An 18,172-nucleotide genomic window follows, 5' to 3' on the forward strand; every position below is an offset into this window, starting at 1 on the left:
TGTTAAGGTTTTCAATTGCCGGCTCTGAGAAAAAAGACCTGGGGCCCGTTTATGACATTCTACCACAACACACAAACTGCATAGTGTGCTGTGCCTATGCCTCGGCCAACGCCAAACCACAACAGAAACAAAATCTGCTCTGCTATGAAAAATCTGCTCTGCTATCTTTTTATTATTATTATTTTATTTGTATTATTTCTACATAATTATGTATGCATGTATTTTTGTGTATATAGATATATTTTGTATTTCCTCCAGACTGTTTTTCCTACTATCCTTGGGATTGTGGGTGGGGGGAGGGTGGGATAGGGGATTGAGTTTTATTTTTATATTTTATGTCTGTTTAATACTTCTGTTACAAAAAACCTGAATAAAAAGATTTTGAAAAGAAAGAAAGTGACCACATATCTTTACAAATATGATATAAAAAAAGTCAACCAAAGAACAAGATTCCTTTACAGGATCTCCTCACTGGTCAACAAAAACACCTTGAAGACCCTAACAGGAGCCTTCGTACAAGGTTTCTTCGACTATGCATGCACCTCTTGGTACCACAGCACCTCAAAGGCCCTTAAAACAAGGCTCCAGACTTCCCAAAACAAACTTGTCAGGCTCATACTTGGCCTCACCCCCCGAATCCACCTCACCCCTGCCCACTTTGACAGGCTGGAATGGCTTTTGGTCCACAATATTCGATACACCACCAAGATACCCATGTACCTGTCCAAATACTACTACTAAATGTTAACGAAGTCCACACCCACAACACCAGAGGGAGTGCAACAAACCATGTGCAACCCAGATTCGGCACAAACAAGGGACTAAATTCTTTTCGCTCCTATGCCACCAAAATGTGGAACGCCCTATCAACATTCATTAGTGTGGTTGCCCTAACAGGGCAACCAGACTATTGTAATTGTAACACTTTATTTTTACTGGAGTAACCTTTTTTTTTAAACGCTACTCCTCCCAGTTTTAACTGTACGCACTTGACCCATATGTCAAATTGACCGGCTTCATCGGGAAGGATGTGCTTGTATTTTTTTAAGAGAAATGTTGTATAGTTTAATTGATATGAATGTATTAGTGAATAGAATTTCCCCATTGACATGAATGGGAAAATGCGATTTTTCGCATTTTGTCACATTCAAGTATTTTTTCCTCAGAGACTGTAAGCACTATAGTTACAAAACTTGGAGGGTAGGTTCATAATAATTACTAAAATTAATCAACTTATAATGTTATCGGTCGGCTTCATGGTGGCGCTATAACAGCCCACTTTACATTTTGGCTTATAACTCTTGAACCGTAGGTTGTAAAATCAAAATTATTTTTTCCCTGATTTCCTTGAGTCATGACGCATCTCCTCATATAGGCCACACCCATTTGCGTCATGATAGATTTTCCGCCATTTTGAATTTTCACACTTTCACACTTTTGGCTCCTCCTCCTACAGATTTTTTCCAAATCTCACAAAAATCGGCACACATGATCACCGGACCTATCCGATTAAAAGAACAGCTGCAGAATTTTGGTAGTGCGTATCGTTCGGCCGTAATCGTCGTCCGAAGTTAGTAGGAGGGGCCTATATCACAAAAAATGCCATAAATCACGAACGGAATGTCCAATCCATCCCAAATTTGAATCACATGTCGCAGGTGGTTCAATCAACCAAGGACCAAAAGCAATTCTATTTTTATCCATAGGGGGCGCCGTAAATGCGATAAATGTAACCGTTTGTCGCAAAAACATGATTTTTGGGGGATAAATCCCCTCCGAATTACTTACGCATGATCGCAGGGGTGACGCGACATTGTAATTGGCTGGCAATATCAGTGGGAGGGGCATATGTAAGCCACTGCGGCAACCACACTTTGCAATTTTTTTAAATTGCGACCTTTCTAGTTAAGACATGCAAATCCCTTGACTCCTTCAAATCCGCTCTCAAAGGGCACCTACGGACGGCTGCAATTCGAAACTGGCCCCCGTAAAATCTGAATCAACACCCACCCACCCCTTTTCCCCTCACTGTTTATGTTTCTTTTCCCTTTTTACCTCCTTCATGATGAATTCCCGTTCTGCTCTTTGGCTTTATAGAAGTGTATATTTGTACGTCTCTAAATGTTTTGATGAATTGAACAAGGTGGAACCTCTTGTAAACAAGTGTAATGCTTTATTGGGTCATCCACTCACAGTTAACAGTCTTTGTATTGAGTTGTGCTTGAATTGTACTGTAATTCTGCAAACTGTTAATAAATATTTCAATCAATCAATCAATCAATCAATCAATCAATCTAGACAGATGCTGCATTTTAAAGCGAGCATTATAGCATTATTGGCCCATAGCACTTATCCTACCCCCTTAGATAGCACTTTTTAGACTTAGATAGCATTTGAAACAGACTTATAGCATGTCATGTAGACAGCACAATAATTGCATTGTATGTAGTCATAGCACATCATAGTACATATGTATAGCATAGTATAGTATATATGTATATTTAATATGTATAGTGTCATTATATAGATATGTTCTAGTTACGTTCTTAGCTTACGCATGTTTCTTGATAAATGCATTTTATATATGTGATGTATTCCCATACTTTTGTTCTTGCCTAATGTAAGTCGCTCTGGATTAAGAGCGTCTGCTAAATGCCTAAATTGTAAATTGTAAATTGTAAATTGTAGCAGTGGTTTTCAACCCTTTTCATATCAGGGTCCATTTTTTGTTGGGCATTTGAGCCACGGACCACCGTTTGATGAAATGTAGCCTCTCAGACCCAAACTTACAATGTTTTGTCGTCGTCGGAATGGATTTTGTCTATTGCCTATGTTGGTAGTGGTACTATAGGAGAGATAACAGTCGTTCAAAATAACAGTTAGTTAGTTAGTTAGTTAGTTTATTTGTCTCGGTCATTTATCACATGTACATACAATATACAATATACAAAGGTTTGTGTTTTACAATTGACCGAAAAGGAAAGGGCTGAAGCCGAAGCTTATTATGCCCACCTTATTGACAATTAACTGAATTGTTACATAGAAAGGAAAACAAAAGCCAAAATAAGGAAAACAAGATTCAAGGTTGTTGCACTTCATACAAAAACAAAGCACAAAATAGAGTGAAACTAGAAAAAGTGCCCTTCTGGGCACAGGTCTCCACCAGGAGGATAGGATTGTGTGTGATGTTTGGCAAAATGTTTAGGAGTAATATAAAGTGTGTGTGTGTGTGTGTGTGTGTGTGTGTGTGTGTGTGTGTGAGACGCGGCCTGTTGTAGCGCCACCATGAGGCTGATTTGAAAACTGTCAAGTGGCATTTCTTCCTCAACCTAGTAGTGTCTAGTAGTGGGAATAGGCATGCACAGTTTCACTCCTGAAAACTTTAGAAGCCAATCGTAGCCAATCAGGATGGATAATTATGAGAAATCAAACAAATCACATGATCACATAACTATGGAGAGCATGTGTACCGATTTGCGTGAAATTTGGATAAAATCTGAAGGAGTAATATTAGAAAATGTGTTTTACATATGTCGGCCTCCTGGTGGCGCTATAAAGAGCAGATGTGAAAAATTCCAGGCAAAGGTTTTTCCTTGGCCTCTAGGGAGTGTGCATACATGGTTTTACACAGATCGGTGCAGTTATAGGTAAAACACAAATCGACCAGTTATAGCGCCACCATGAGGCTGAGTTGAAAATATTCAAGTGGCATTTCTTCCTCGACCTAGTGGGAATGTGCGTGCAAAATTTCACGGAAATCACACCATGTGTTCATGATTTGCAGCATTTTGTTTGAAACGGAGTACTCCTGCGAACTTTGGAAGCCAATTTTAGCCAATCAGGATGGAGTGTGAAAAATCTGAAAGAACGGTTTCGTTGAATGGCTCTAGAGAGACTGTGTACCAATTTGCGTAATGTTTGGACAAAATCTGTAGGTGTACTGTCAAAACATTTGTTTTGCACAAAGCGGCCTCCTGGTGGCGCTATAACAGGCCAATGTGAAAACTTTGGGGCAGAGGTCACCCTGGGCAAGACCTACGCTGAAAAGACTATCAGCGGAAGTGGCGGAAGTGTTGCGTGTAAGATAACTACGTCACGCGGTGCGGCTGTGTTTACTAGTCCCCACCCAATGATCATTTCAGCGGGAATACATTTTCGGGAACACAACGCTGCGATTGGTCAAAAACGTTAACTTCCGGGGGGGAGGGGGGTTACACGGCGGAAGTCGCGCCTTTCGATAGCTTCTCTGCCTTAGGTTGTGACCAGGCTCTTCTTTTTCGCAGTTAAGTGAGCCTGGGACCGAGGCTAGGCAGAGGTTCAGCTCTGGCATTCAGGGAGTGTGTGTGCAGAGTATGGCTGCGATCAAGCCAACGGTGCCAGAGATTAGCTGTTCACAGACGGACACACGGACGGACACACGGACGGACACACGGACGGACGGACGGAGTGCAAAACATACTCTCTCCCCATGCCTTCGGCCTGGTGGAGACAAATATATATATATTATTAATTATTATTCTACTGTGTAAGCCTACTGTTGGTTACATATTTGCCTGCGAGTGTGTACATGGCAGAATACTGTAATGGATTGTGTGACTGTTTGTATTTAGTTCTGCATAGTGCAGGCCATTCTATAATGTGTATACTGCCATATACTATTGTTCATTACTCAAATTGTGTAACTTCTTGTAAATTAAGTAATGCAGATGTTTAACAATAACTTAACTCTTTGTCCATTTGGTTTCATTTTACACTCTCAAGAGTTAAAGATCTAATAAGGGTCCATTTGTTTACCAACTCTCCATCATTTAACTTGGGACCACCTGGAACCCCCTCAAGGACCACTGGTTGAAAACCACCGCTTTATAGCATATAGCGTAACATCATACAAAAAACATCCTCAGTATGAACAATAGTAGGCTAAACGGCAGTATACACATTATAGAATGGCCTGCACTATGCACTACAAAATACACACAGTCACACAATCCATTACAGTATTCCACCCTGTACACACTCACAGGCAAGCAACAGTATGTAAATAGTGACCACCCTGACCCTATACACTAGCCATGCACCATGCAGAACATTAATCAGTCATCGTGTTCATAGAACTCGCTTCTTTGTCTTCTTGTCCATGCTCTCCAGTGACAAGGAGATCAACCAGTCAGGTTGGTAGGACCTGACTGCAGGACCACACTGAATTCAACCCCCCTTTGGTTTTCAACCATACCTGCCCTTCATCATTGTTTTTTCCACAATAGCTTCACCAGCTCGCTTGTATAATTTAACATAAACGTTTAAGAATAGTTTCACTGAGATCCTTGAACATCAAAACATATGTCTAGACACCTAATTTGTTCATTTAAGTGCAATATTGTCTGATATAGTGAAAATCGTGTTTGAGTGGTGCTAGCGCCACTCCTATGCGGAGCTATGTGTGTAATGTATGTATGTGTATGTATGCACACACACACACACACACACACACACACGCACACACACACACACACACACACACGCACACACACACACACACACACACACACACACACACACACACAGGCCAGGGAGTACAGTACAGCATTTCTTCTCAGATCTACAAGCTCACAACGTGTTGCCATGCACACCACATGACAAAGTGGCGCTCAACTACAGTACAGTACAGCACTACGAAGTACAGTACAGTACAGTACAGTACAGTACAGTACAGTACAGTACAGTACAGTACAGTACAGTACAGTACAGTGTAGTATAGTACAGGACAGTACAGCACTACAAAGTACAGTACAGTACTATGAAGTGCAGTACAAACAGTGTAGTATAGTACAGTACAGTAAAAATTACAGATGGGACACTTTGCCAACTTTTTAACATATAGCATATAGTCATTCATTCATTTATTCCAAATGTATAGCTGATACGGACTGACCGATTTGAGGTAGTGCAGAATTTTGGCTACAGAAAGAGCAATTTTCAAGATAGAAAGGTCATTTTGGGCTTAAAGGGATAGTTCAGATTTTTTGAACTTAAGCTGTATGAAATACTTAAGCAATATTACACGAGAGGGGGTGGTTTAACGTCATTAATGCATGCCTGCGATACAGATGTAGCCACTACGACCACAAATGTCCCAAGAAACTAGCTAGCCTAGCCACCGAGTTTGCTGCGCTCTGGGAGAACAGAGCAACTGAATTCTTTGTTTTGATTAGGTGTGGAGTGGTGCTCATTTGAACCACGGCTAGAAGGCTGTTTCAACCAATCAGATTGCTTCCTCGAAACAACCTGTTGTATAATTGCCATTAATATTGTGGTTGCAACTGTATTCATTGATTGCGCGAGTCCCTTGGTGGGAGTTCTGCTCTGGTTTTGGTCAATATTAAGTAGTTCTGGTCATTTTGTGGGGGGCACTGGGGCCACGCAGTAAAAGTAAATTAATTCACAAAACGAATGTAATTTGTATTGTTGACCTATTTTTAAAATATTAACGCAACTTTCGTTCAACTTTGACCCCTCTATCACATGGAACTATTTTTTGGGCGTGGTGATATGGACACAAAAAACATAGTTCCGTGTGATAGAGGGGTCAAAAATTAACTGATATATTCAACTGATATACAGTATATCAGTTGAATATATCAGGCTTTGTGGGAGCTTCCATCTATGGCTCCAGTTGCAACACTGCTGAGTATGTCATCTCGGATCAACTCAGGTATTATACACATAACCATCGATTTGCCCACCCATTTGGGGCTCTTGCTCATGAACTAAGCCACGTTACAAACAACACTGGAAACATAAAGTAAACAAATACACAAAAACATTTTATACAAATGTATTAAATTATCTCATAATTATATTACATTTATGCATGCAATAATATCATGGTCCTCCTGGATATTCATTTCAATATTTCAAATATGTTTACATAGTTTAAATGCGTAAATTGTAGGCTATTTGTAAATTGACTGTGTCTTGTTAGATTGACACCCACGGGATCAGTCATGGAGAAATCACACAGTCAAACTAATCAAACAGTAGCCTAATGTTTTTAATGTAAATTCCAAGAGAACTTCATCACTGACTGAGCTTCCTCTGGTTCTGTTGTGTCACATTAATCACAATCTTTCCTATGTTTCTGTTGGCTTCCATGTGCTTATGAGCATCTGCAATGTCCTCTAGGTTGAACATGCTGTCAATCACAGGCCTGAGGGTGGTTGGCTGGTCTGAGAAGAAAGGTAAGGCGTTTTGTGAGAAAGTCCTTACCAGCTCTGCCTTGTACTGTGAAAAGAGAATTGTAGTGCTGCAATGAATTTCAAGTTTGCAAAATGTCAAAATGGGTGGCATACAAAGACACAAACATGCCCAATAACACATCTTTATCTACTCTGTGTCCTCTAGATACTGTCATGCTCTTTGTGGGAAGCAAACCTCTTTATTAAAGCCTTAATAAATACATTTGACTTACCTGGCATACCTTTTTCTATTTCAACTAAGTTCATCCAACACATGCATGCTCTACTGCTGAATGACCTTCAATTACCAGATCACCAATATTATAGAAACATTTTTTTAAAGATATTCTTCTGGCTTTTTCTGGTTTTATAGGTGAAAGTATACCGACAGGAAATGGGGAGAGAGATGGGGAAGATACGCGGCAATAGCCATCTGGATCCGGAGTCGAACTCGCGGCACGCCGTCCGGCTGGTGTGGCAGCCTAGGTGCCCAGATGGTTGAGCTAACTGTCCGGGCCATATTATAGAAACTTTTAAGTACCCCAGCCCAAGTTCAAATCTATAGTGCTCAGACAATGGCTATCTGTAATCCTAGATATTATATTCTCACCTGGAGGCTACGAGAGCGGAGGAGGCTTGTAAGGAGCTGGCCTCGTTTGGACAGCAGCTTTCCTAGCAGGTCTCCCTCCACTGTCCTGCCTCCCATAGTTCCATACAGAACCCACCTGCAGTGTTGGACAATGTATAGACTATAATACTCAAGTAAATACTCAAGTACAAATTACAAAGTACATTTTCTTTTTAATATCAACACATTGCTATATTGCAATTTCAAACAAAGTACAGTACTCAAGTAAATGTACTTAGTTACTATCCACCACTGCCCACCTGCCATCCGTAGCTAAACAGCTCACATTGTTCGCCCAGCAGCTTCCGCCGATGCAGTCAAGAATGACGTTTGCACCCCTGCCTGTGAAGTTAAGAGTGTGGTTCACAACTCAAGTCATTCAGAGTGTTGCTGTACAAGCAGGGCGTTGCTAAAAATGAGCACTTGTGCTCAGCTACTACCCTGGGTAAATAAAGGAAGAAAAAAAAACGAAAAAACAAACAAACAAGCAGTTGCATAAGAGTTAAATTAATATTCAGGATTTGACAGGGTTCTTCCAGTGCTAGTGTTTGAGGATGAAATGATGGGGCTATAAGCACAATACACCTTTTGTATAATCAAGAACTTTCTCTGCAAAATCCTCCTCTTTGTAGTTGAACCCTGTTGCTGCCCCCAGGTGCTCAGCCATCTCCAGTTTCTCAGGACTCCCTGCCGTAACAATGGGAATGGCCCTGGCCAGTCGAGCCAGCTGAACAGCTGCTGTTCCAACTCCGCTCGCTCCAGCATGCACCAGCACCACCTCTCCTTCCTTCACTTCAGCTGTTGAGGACAGGACACATAAAACTCACACACTTATACCTTTGGACGTGTCCCTTGCCCTCATGCTGTTTTACTGCCACATCTCTCTTGCGTCATCACTATAGAATTTCAGAATAAAAATCTACCCCTTTTATTTAAAAACCCTTAGAGATCTATTATTCTTCAGCTGAAGTTGTAAGTCGCTCTGGAAAACTTAATTAGCTACAGGTCTGCAAAAAAGTATACATTCAACCACTTGAACCCTATATATAGCCTCCCTATCCTGGGGGGAACATTTGCCGAAAATAGCCAATATACAAGCAGTGAAGCGCACAACGTGAGCTTGTAAGTCGGCTATTTTCCCCTTCAAGTACAGATCTGCTAAGTATTAATTTATGTATGGAGGGTTTACAGTATGCCTTCTGTAGGCTACATGTAACATCACTTATATCATGGAGTTTCATCTCATACCTATGAGGTGTAACAGCTGAAACGCAGTGAGCCAAGCCTCTGGTATTGCAGCAGCCTGGGAAAGACTGAGGTGAGGGGGAACAGTCATGAGCAGCTCTTCTGGAACAGCAACATATTCTGCGTACCCTCCTCCAGACAGCAAGGCCATGACTCTGTCCTCTGGCTTCCAGCCAGCTCTCACCCCGGGGCCGACAGCAGCCACTGTACCTGCCACTTCCAAGCCTATGATATCACTTTCACCCGGGGGAGCAGGATAAAGACCTCGTCTCTATATTAATTAGGAAATTAGTATTAGTCAGTGGTTCACAAAGGTTTGAGTTGTGCAGTAGTTAATTAAGAACTTGCCCTGAACACATCTTCACTCTATTTGCTCCTTGTGATGTGCAACTGTACTGTACCTGCAGTAAATCTGCCCTGTTAAGGGCAGTTGCATGGACTCTAATAAGAACTTGTCCATCTTTGGGTTGAGGTCTTGGAACATTCCGCAAGATGAGATTATCTGGATCTCCCGGGACATCTACACATACTGCCAACATCATGTCTGTAAATCTAAAACATTCAAATAAAAAAAAGAAATCTAAAAAAAATACTAAGGATAGCATTAAAACAGCTCTGGTCCATAGCCCTACGGAATTAGGGCTATATAGCCCTACGGAATTAGGGCTATATGGACCAGAGCTAGCATTAAATTCTAATTAAATTGAGTCTAAGGGAGATTTCTCCAATTTGGTGCAGTAAATACAATGTTTAATGTTTACCATTGATTGATTGATTGAAATTTGTATTTCACAGTATGGGTACATTTCAAACGAAAGCACAAGTCAATACAAAAACTGCTACTTTGAGGACGAAACCATGAAAAGCACTAAAGACTTGTTACATCAGGGTCCTCCATTTTCAATTCATCAGAAGACATACAAATATACACTTCTATGAAAAACTGGAAATCAGTGATAGAATATGACCTCACGTGGTTTGAAAAGAAAATGTGAACTGACCTGTCTGGTAAAAGGTCAAAGTTCAGAGAAATGTATGTGTTGTTTTGTTGATAATACAGACATAACAGATAACACCAGCACAACCATTGCACTGTTAATGCACGGACGCACCCCATAGAGACGCACCCCCTAGAGGCAGTTTGCGCACACAGGGGGTGGACGCGCCACAGTTTGAGAATCGTATAATGTTGGATATGTAGTAGGCTACACTTTTGAGCTGAGGCTGAGCTGACAGACATTCTGATTTCGCATTGTAGGCCAACTAGAGAGCTAGCATTTTACCCTTTACCCCATTTCACGTTGCGCACTAGCCATGGTTCACATGACGCTCATTGACAGTCAGTCATGTAATGTTCCAAGGCTAGTTGCGCACCAGTTCGAAGTTGTTATTGATTATGACGGGGTAAAAGTCAGTCACATAATTTCACAAACAGCCCAAACCGACCAACAATATCATACGTTTGCGCAGCTCTTTACGTTGTCACTGGCTGCTGTAGTGTGCTGAAAGAGAACTTACCAACAGAATTCCGTATCGGGTTTCACTTTGCAGACGATGCTAAAGCTGAACCCCGTAGTTAACTTTATACAGTAGCCAACACATTTACCAAAAGGCAAAGCTAGGAATTTCCAAAAGGGGCAGGTTTTCTGCATCACGGGTGGCATTTAAAGGGCTAGCTATACTGATCGACCTATAACATTAAAATTCACACCCGTGTGAAGTGAGGGGCGCTAATATGTTAAAGTCTAACTCATGTTGATTAGGTGATGTAATGGTGATGTAAACCAAACGGTGACAAAACAAACATTAAATTCTCTTTATTGTTAATGGCATTTAATGTTTGCGTTAGGGACAAGATGACGTAAAATTTCCCTTCATTGTCAATGGCGTTTTTAAAACAAATATTGAACTAAAAACAAACATTAAACCTGTAAATTTTCCCTTCATTGTCAATGGCGTTTTTAAAACAAACATTAAACCTAGCGCCCCTCAAAAATAACTTAAGACCAAAGGGACACGTTTATAACAACATTATTCTCAAATACTCAAACAATTAACCCGTTTTGAATTATTGTAACCGCAAAAACACTCTCCTATGGTTAGCTTTTGAAAACAAATTTATTAGCCTAAAATAAATTGGTGCGAAACAATGTAACAATGAACAAAGGCAAACATAATTACCACCAGACAGAGTAACTGCTCAAATACAATAGACTATTATACACTAGTATTAGACACCATAGCAGCAAGTGCCTCTTCATAGCTCTAGTGGCAGATGGCATTGTCTGTGGAAAATAAATCAGGTAAGTAAACTATATCCTACAAATTCTCCACTAGAAATTACATCTTTTAGTGTATATATTATATGTATATAAGATTTTAGTTGATTTTGTCAAGCTTTTTTTGTTGTGAGCTTGTTTTCATGGTTTTAGTCAACAAAATCAACACTGTTACAGAGGAAACATTACTATTAATAACAAGTTTGTGTTAAACACTGCTTTCCTTTCCAGCAAATGAACAATGGATCAAAGCTACAGTAGACCAAGGTTTGGCCAACACAAGGATGTAAGACTGATGAATCTCAAAGAGGATATAGCTCTTCAGCATAAACTAAATCATTTAGACACACAGTATGGGAACACTCTGAAAATGCTTAAGCGGAGGAAAGACTTGCTGATAATGGAGCACTCAAGAGTATCGTTATTGAAAATCTGTGAAACCAAAGCGACGGTCAACAAAGCAATGAAAGATATAGCCACGTTCAAAAAATCTGCAGTTGACTCACGGGATGTCCACAGTCCTGGGAGGAGATTGTACTCCAGTACTGCCTCGTACTATGACAGAGCGACTGAATTATACAGTTTACGGCGATCTGTATCGGCACAGCCGACATCATATAACTCCATGGGCTCTGCAAGGCACACAGAGGCTGGTGGAAGGAAGCTGTCCATTTTGGAGCTAAAGAACATTGCTATGATTGACTGCATATCACAAAAGGAGCTGGCCAGCTGGCAGCGCAATGCTAGAGGAGAAATGGAGAGACTCCGATCATTTCACAGGGAGGTTTTACAACAGAGAGTCAAAGCTTTTATTGAAAAGCTTGATGACACTGGTGAAATGGAATAATAATAATAATAGTCGCTTTTATGTAACCCAAGGACGCTTTACATAAAAAAACGTAAGAGTCCAGTGTTGGAAACTGGCGAATCTCCATTGGAATAATTAATGGAATTTCCCTCATGTTATGGGCTAGCTAGAGTTGTGTTAACCCCATTATGGTGGTCAAGGCAGTGTGCACTGGAGTCTCCATGAGCAGGGTGCGGTTTTTCTTCCACTGTTTAGAATCAAGCTTATCTGCAAGAACAAAGCATGTAGAGAATAGAGATAGTTATTACATAATTATACAACTAGCATGTTGTTAAACAGAAATACTTGATGTATATGTAATAGTTATTTTTTGTATTTCTATTAAAAGCATCCTAAATTTTTGCATGGCTGATCAGAATAGATAATAACAAAAGGTTAAAGAAGTAAAGAAAGGTTGATGAGAAGGGCAATGCTTTCACTATTTGTTAAGCAGACACTTTGGCTAACTGTCCTCACTGCTCAAATGGCACAAATTCACATAATGGTTAAATGAATGGGTAATTTTTATTGCTCTTTTAATATTTTGCTTCTACTGCACTTTTTCAAATTGAAAATAGAAATAACGTTCAATATGTTCACTGAATACAAAGTTAGTTAATAATAGATAAGCCTGTATTGCCAGTCTTTGATACATATGCTACAGCCAGCAGTTTAAACTGCCTAACCATTCTAATAAATATTCAATCTTACCATCCGATTCAATTACAACTTTTCTGGGAAGACAACTTGTGAGGTCACTGTAGTTCAACATGCAGCATATCTTAGTGTTCTCTTTTGGCACAGTGAGCATCAACACTAATTTCGAACATGGGGGGTTGCTCTCCATCACTTCCACAGATGTATGGTGTTCCTGTAGGATAATAAAATATCCCCACAATGGTAATGATGCACCCACTCTCACCAAACCATTTCTTCTAACGTCCAAGCAAGATTTCTATACAGATATGCCTCTCAAATAAAAGTGGTTTCTTAGCATTTCATAATGGGGAACTCAAATGTTACATTTGTTGATTAATAGTTGATTAATAAACTGACCCAAAAATGGAAGAAATTTTTCGGAAGAAAAATATAATGTAGGTCTTGTACCTTAATTAGCTTCATCTGTTGCTTGCGACCAGAGTAGGCATTTAGATGTAGGCTGAGGGTATCCAGAAACCCCCTTATGTCTGTCTGCATACTCTGTTCAGCCAGGCTCTTCAGGGGAATGAAATGAGGAATGCTGTGGCGACTGATCCTCAGTGGTTCTCTCAGCTCTATCTCCAGGTTGTAGGTCTCCAAGTAGACTCCGCCATATTCAGTAGCTAGTGAGATGCATACTTTTTTATCACGAGTTTTCATGAGATCATACCCCCCTAAAGTACATAAACATGAGAGAGAGAAATTGAGATAGAAAACAAGTTAAAAGTCAGTAACATGGTACTGTAACTAACTGATTTGAACACAACCAGTGTGAAATTGTTATAAAAGGCGTTTATCTAAATCTAATTCATATCCAATAGCCAATGGGAAAAAGTTGTAGTACCAATGAGGTGATGAGCACGAAGAAGGTCTTTCAGTTGTGCATGTTGTGCCATCAGCCTCAAATATTTATTGTTCTCTGAGCCATTATCCATGTCCTCGTTCCCTTCATGTGCTCCTCCATTGTCTAAAACTGTCCTCAGTTTCGGCAGAAACTGAAGTGTGGCACAAGTAAAAAATAAATCAGCAACCAAAATCAGTTGGACAACATTGCCTCAGCACCTCATAGTTTGAACAATGCACAGGCTGCATTTCAAATAAAGAGCATGTTTATTTAATTACAATATTTCAAGAATGTTCCATAGCACAAAATAGAAATAAATAAGTATTTCCAGCATTTGTACAAATTCTTCACTTAAGCTGAATGTATTGATGTGAGCTGTTTTCTCAAAATTGTTAAAGGATACGGCATGTATCAATGTGTATTTTTATTTTATTTTTCATGATTTTGCAACCCATTTTGTCACCCAGTATCAATTATCGAATGCAATCCTGGGCGCTACACTTCCTCTGCCAACCTGGGAGGGGAGCGGACTGACCTCATGCTTCCTTCTATGCATGAGGAGTCCAAGCTGCTTCTTTTCACCTGACAGGGGATAGTTTCCCCAGCCGGACGTAGCGTGTGGAAGGAACACGTTATTCCAACCAGTTCCTTTCCCCTCCATCAGGCGCCCCGGCTGGCCAGGGGGAGGTAGTTTAGAGACCAGGAGTACTGCATGTTTTTTATGAGGGTACCTAACTCCACACAGAAAGGCCCTTTCGCCAACCCCACCTCGGGTATGGGCACTGATGACACGGAGGAGAGAACACGCCCCCAGCATCCCCAGCGGTAATCGAACTCAGGACCTTCTAGGTCTAACACTAAACTTATTTCTAACCTTATTCTCAGTAAAACAAAATAAAGAATACAAGAACCGCGGCACCGAGCGGTCGGCGGAAATAATCAAGGGGCGAGATGGTTTAGGGGCGACCGTGCCTGATGCAGACCCCACTGTGCCCCCCAATGTGTATTTTCTATTGTGAAACTTGCCATAGCCTAGTTAGTTACATGGGTGCAATAACAAATAATCACTAAGTAATAGTAGTCACAATCACATGTAGTGCAATATTTGCCTTTTGATATACTTTTTTCTTTCCTTTTTGTCTTGTTTTACATAAAAAAGTTTTGGTGATTTATTCACCATCACACAGATGTTGCTTGCAGACAATAGCAGATTTTCAAGCTAAGAATCAGTTCTTGCCGGGAAGCGACACTGTAGTAACAAATTGGGCTTACATCACGTGGGGAAAAAGTCTTAAAATCTAAGATATTCCATAAAGAAGTAGTGAAAATAGCCTATCTACAAGCTCACAAGTTGCATGAGTCACAACACGTTGTGAGCTTGTATAGATGTGCTATTCTCACTAATTTGGGTCCTGGGCATCGAGCTAAAAGTTTGGGAACCACTGCTTTAGTTTAAAATATCTTCTCTCATTGTGTTATGACCTCTCAGCTCTTGTGTTGTGTTCTCACTGTGATATAACCAGCTACCGGTATCTCTGCTTTCAGCTGGTCTCTTTGAGTAGTGGTATCCATCTTTTAATGCGTTCTCACTCACTGTGTTATGACCAGCTAACTCTGCTTTCAGTTGGTCTCTTTGAATGGTAAGTGAATCCACTGTTGCCTTCAGATCCTCCACACCACGGTGACTGTGCTGCTGGGTTTTAGTCTTACGTTTCCGTCCCTGTTCTTCCAACACACTCAAGTGACTGATAAGATCTGTGGGTGTAAAATACATTAAACATAACAGAATTAACACTTTGCTTAACTTTTAAATGCAATTTGATAGCACTCATTTGGCAGCATCACTTCATTTCCTTGAAGTGGCCAACTACTTGAATATCTTCTTTACAAACATATCAACAACTCTGGTTAACAAACTGCCCTCCCACTCTGGGCTCTTTGGTGTAGAGCACATTACAACCTTCTACAAAAACCTAGGTGTTTGTAAAGACGATTTTAAACTAGTTATGGTAACAACTGATGAGGTAATTAAGAAACTGAGTGCCCTCCAACCCCACAAGGCCACAGGCCATGACAACATTCCCTCCAAATTTCTCAGAGACTCAGCCATCTCTATAGCTCCAATCATCACCCACATAGTAAACCTCTCCATCAAACAGGGACAGGTCCCCCAAGATTTCAAACTGGCCAAAGTAACCCCCTTGCACAAGAAAGGGAGTAAATTAGACCCCGGCAACTACCGCCCTATTTCTATTCTTAGTTCCATCTCGAAAGTGATGGAAAAAATAGTCTATGAACAGGTTGAAAAGTATCTTGCCACTAATAAATTATTGTACGAGTTCCAATCTGGCTTCAGAACATCCCACTCCACTGACACATGCCTCCTCTATTTGAGCGACCACATCAAACAAGAGGTGGACGCTGGCAAATACTGCGGCATGGTCATGCTGGACCTCCAAAAGGCTTTTGACACCGTGAACCACTCCATACTGGTTAACAAGCTAAAAGCAATTGGTTTCGATAGCACATCAGTGAGCTGGATGCAATCCTACCTGGAGGGGAGAGAACAGATGGTGGAAGTGAACGGAACACTGTCCCCCCCCCTCCCAGTGAGCTGTGGCGTTCCACAAGGAAGCATACTAGGGCCTCTACTGTTCCTAATATATGTAAACGACATGACTTCAGCCTGTGACTGCAACTTGTTCCTGTTCGCAGATGACTCAGCACTGCTGGTCTCGGACAGGGACAAACTGCAGGTTGAAAATGCCCTCAGCTCTGAACTCGGTAGAATCTGCACCTGGCTCGCTGATAACAAACTATCTTTACACCTGGGAAAAACTGAATCCATTCTCTTTGGCTCTATTAGTAATCTCAGCAAGGCAAATGGCTTCTTGGTTAGAGTGGGTGACAATGTTATCACACGTAAAGATGAAATTACCTACCTAGGTTCCATCCTGGAGGCTAATCTTTCCGGTGATAAAATGGCCACCAACGTAATCAAAAAAGTCAACCATAGAACAAGATTCCTCTACAGGATCTCCTCACTGGTCAACAAAAACACCTTGAAGACCTTAACAGGAGCCCTTGTACAGGGTTTCTTTGACTATGCATGCACCTCCTGGTACCACAGCACCTCAAAGGCCCTTAAAACCAGGCTCCAGACTTCCCAAAACAAACTGGTCAGGCTCCTACTTGATCTAGCCCCCCGAACCCACCTCACCCCTGCCCACTTCGACAGGCTGGAATGGCTTAGGGTCGACGACAGAGTACAGCATCTTGCAATGGGTCTGGTCCACAAGATTCGATACACCACCAAGATACCCATGTACCTGTCTAGATACTTCCTTAATGTTAACGAAGTCCACACCCACAACACCAGAGGGAGTGCAACGAACCATGTACAACCCAGATTCGGCACAAACAAGGGACTAAATTCTTTTCGCTCCTATGCCACCAAAATGTGGAACGCCCTACCAACTGTCATTAAGACATGCGAATCCCTTGACTCCTTCAAAACCGCTCTCAAAGGGCACCTACGGATGGCTGCAATTCGAAACTGGCCCCCGTAAAATCTGAATCCCCCCCCCCCGCCCCCCCCTTTTTTTTCCCTCACTGTATATATTTCTTTCCCCTTTTTACCTCCTTTTTGATGAATTCTTTTTTGATGAATTCCTGTTCTGTCTATAGAAGTGTCTATTTGTACGTCTCTAAATGTTTTGATGATTTGAACATGGTGGACCCTGTTGGAAACAAGTGTAATGCTTAATTGGGTCGTCCACTCACAGTTAACAGCCTTTGTATTGAGTTTGTGCTTGAAATGTACTGTAATTCTGCAAACTGTTAATAAATTCTTCAATCAATCAATCAATCAATCACATGACTCTACCGTTACAACAACTTGATATGCTGCCATATGTGGTCCACAAGTCTAAAAACAAATAAAACTTACATTATTCAATTATGCTAAACGTAAATATAATACCTTAAAGGGCTTTACTCGTAATAATGTTCATGGGACACGACTCTGCAGGTAAAACCTTTTTTGGAATCTCGCTCTCCACGATGGGAGAGCAGAGCTATGTTACTTGACTGTAAAAAGTTGTTTCCCCACGGAAGTTCCACAAAAGGCGCAGCACTTACCCGACATGATTCACTGCGAATGTACGGTAACCAAAAAGATACATCCAAACTAAAATGAATACGTTTGGTAAGTTTGTTTACATGGAGTCCAGAAAAACGGTTCAAATGTTGGCGCCCCAGCGCGGCAACCGGCATAAGCTTCTTCGTCGAGTTCGGAATCGGAACTTCGGAAACTTAACCAACCAACCCGGAAGTAAAATTACAATGTTATGATGCTGCTGCTGTAGTGTAGTGGGGTCACGTGGAGTCAACCTG

The 18,172-nt window shown here is 41.1% G+C and overlaps 2 protein-coding genes across 4 annotated transcripts; both read right to left on the minus strand.

Annotated features, from left to right (window-relative positions):
* Nucleotides 1–6,849: 6,849 nt before the first annotated feature.
* tp53i3 (tumor protein p53 inducible protein 3) lies at nt 6,850–10,731 on the minus strand. Of its 3 annotated transcripts, none has more exons than XM_079528192.1 (7): nt 10,627–10,731; nt 9,510–9,660; nt 9,112–9,379; nt 8,449–8,661; nt 8,124–8,205; nt 7,846–7,960; nt 6,850–7,281 (listed from the first exon to the last, which is right to left on the minus strand). In XM_079528192.1, the coding sequence occupies exons 2-7, from the start codon at nt 9,648–9,650 to the stop codon at nt 7,078–7,080; spliced, it is 1,023 nt and encodes a 340-aa protein (XP_079384318.1). In that variant the 5' UTR covers nt 9,651–9,660; nt 10,627–10,731; the 3' UTR covers nt 6,850–7,077. The 3 variants fall into 3 exon arrangements, with proteins under 3 accessions (XP_079384318.1, XP_079384319.1, XP_079384320.1); XM_079528193.1 differs by having other exon boundaries at nt 9,510–9,652; nt 10,627–10,706; XM_079528194.1 differs by having other exon boundaries at nt 7,063–7,226.
* Nucleotides 10,732–12,182: 1,451 nt separating this feature from the next.
* Nucleotides 12,183–18,069, minus strand: cenpo (centromere protein O). Its single transcript, XM_079527246.1, has 6 exons — nt 17,918–18,069; nt 15,372–15,532; nt 13,778–13,928; nt 13,342–13,607; nt 12,946–13,105; nt 12,183–12,462 (listed from the first exon to the last, which is right to left on the minus strand). The coding sequence occupies exons 1-6, from the start codon at nt 17,922–17,924 to the stop codon at nt 12,362–12,364; spliced, it is 846 nt and encodes a 281-aa protein (XP_079383372.1). The 5' UTR covers nt 17,925–18,069; the 3' UTR covers nt 12,183–12,361.
* Nucleotides 18,070–18,172: the final 103 nt, after the last annotated feature.

The sequence above is a fragment of the Electrona antarctica genome (genome assembly GCF_951216825.1).
Source record: "Electrona antarctica genome assembly, chromosome: 18".
Taxonomy (NCBI): Eukaryota; Metazoa; Chordata; class Actinopteri; order Myctophiformes; family Myctophidae; genus Electrona; species Electrona antarctica.

What these genes read in the sequence shown, in the direction of transcription:
- tp53i3 (XM_079528192.1), bottom strand. Translation starts at nt 9,650, where the DNA reads ATGATGTTGGCAGTATGTGTAGATGTCCCGGGAGATCCAGATAATCTC. An exon ending in ACAGGGCAGATTTACTGCAG is followed by an intron (nt 9,380 to 9,509) that starts GTACAGTACAGT and finishes TAATTAATATAG; the next exon opens with AGACGAGGTCTTTATCCTGC. An exon ending in AGTTCTTGATTATACAAAAG is followed by an intron (nt 8,206 to 8,448) that starts GTGTATTGTGCT and finishes TTAACTTCACAG; the next exon opens with GCAGGGGTGCAAACGTCATT.
- cenpo (XM_079527246.1), bottom strand. An exon ending in TCGTGCTCATCACCTCATTG is followed by an intron (nt 13,608 to 13,777) that starts GTACTACAACTT and finishes TATGTACTTTAG; the next exon opens with GGGGGTATGATCTCATGAAA. An exon ending in AACAGATGAAGCTAATTAAG is followed by an intron (nt 13,106 to 13,341) that starts GTACAAGACCTA and finishes ATTATCCTACAG; the next exon opens with GAACACCATACATCTGTGGA.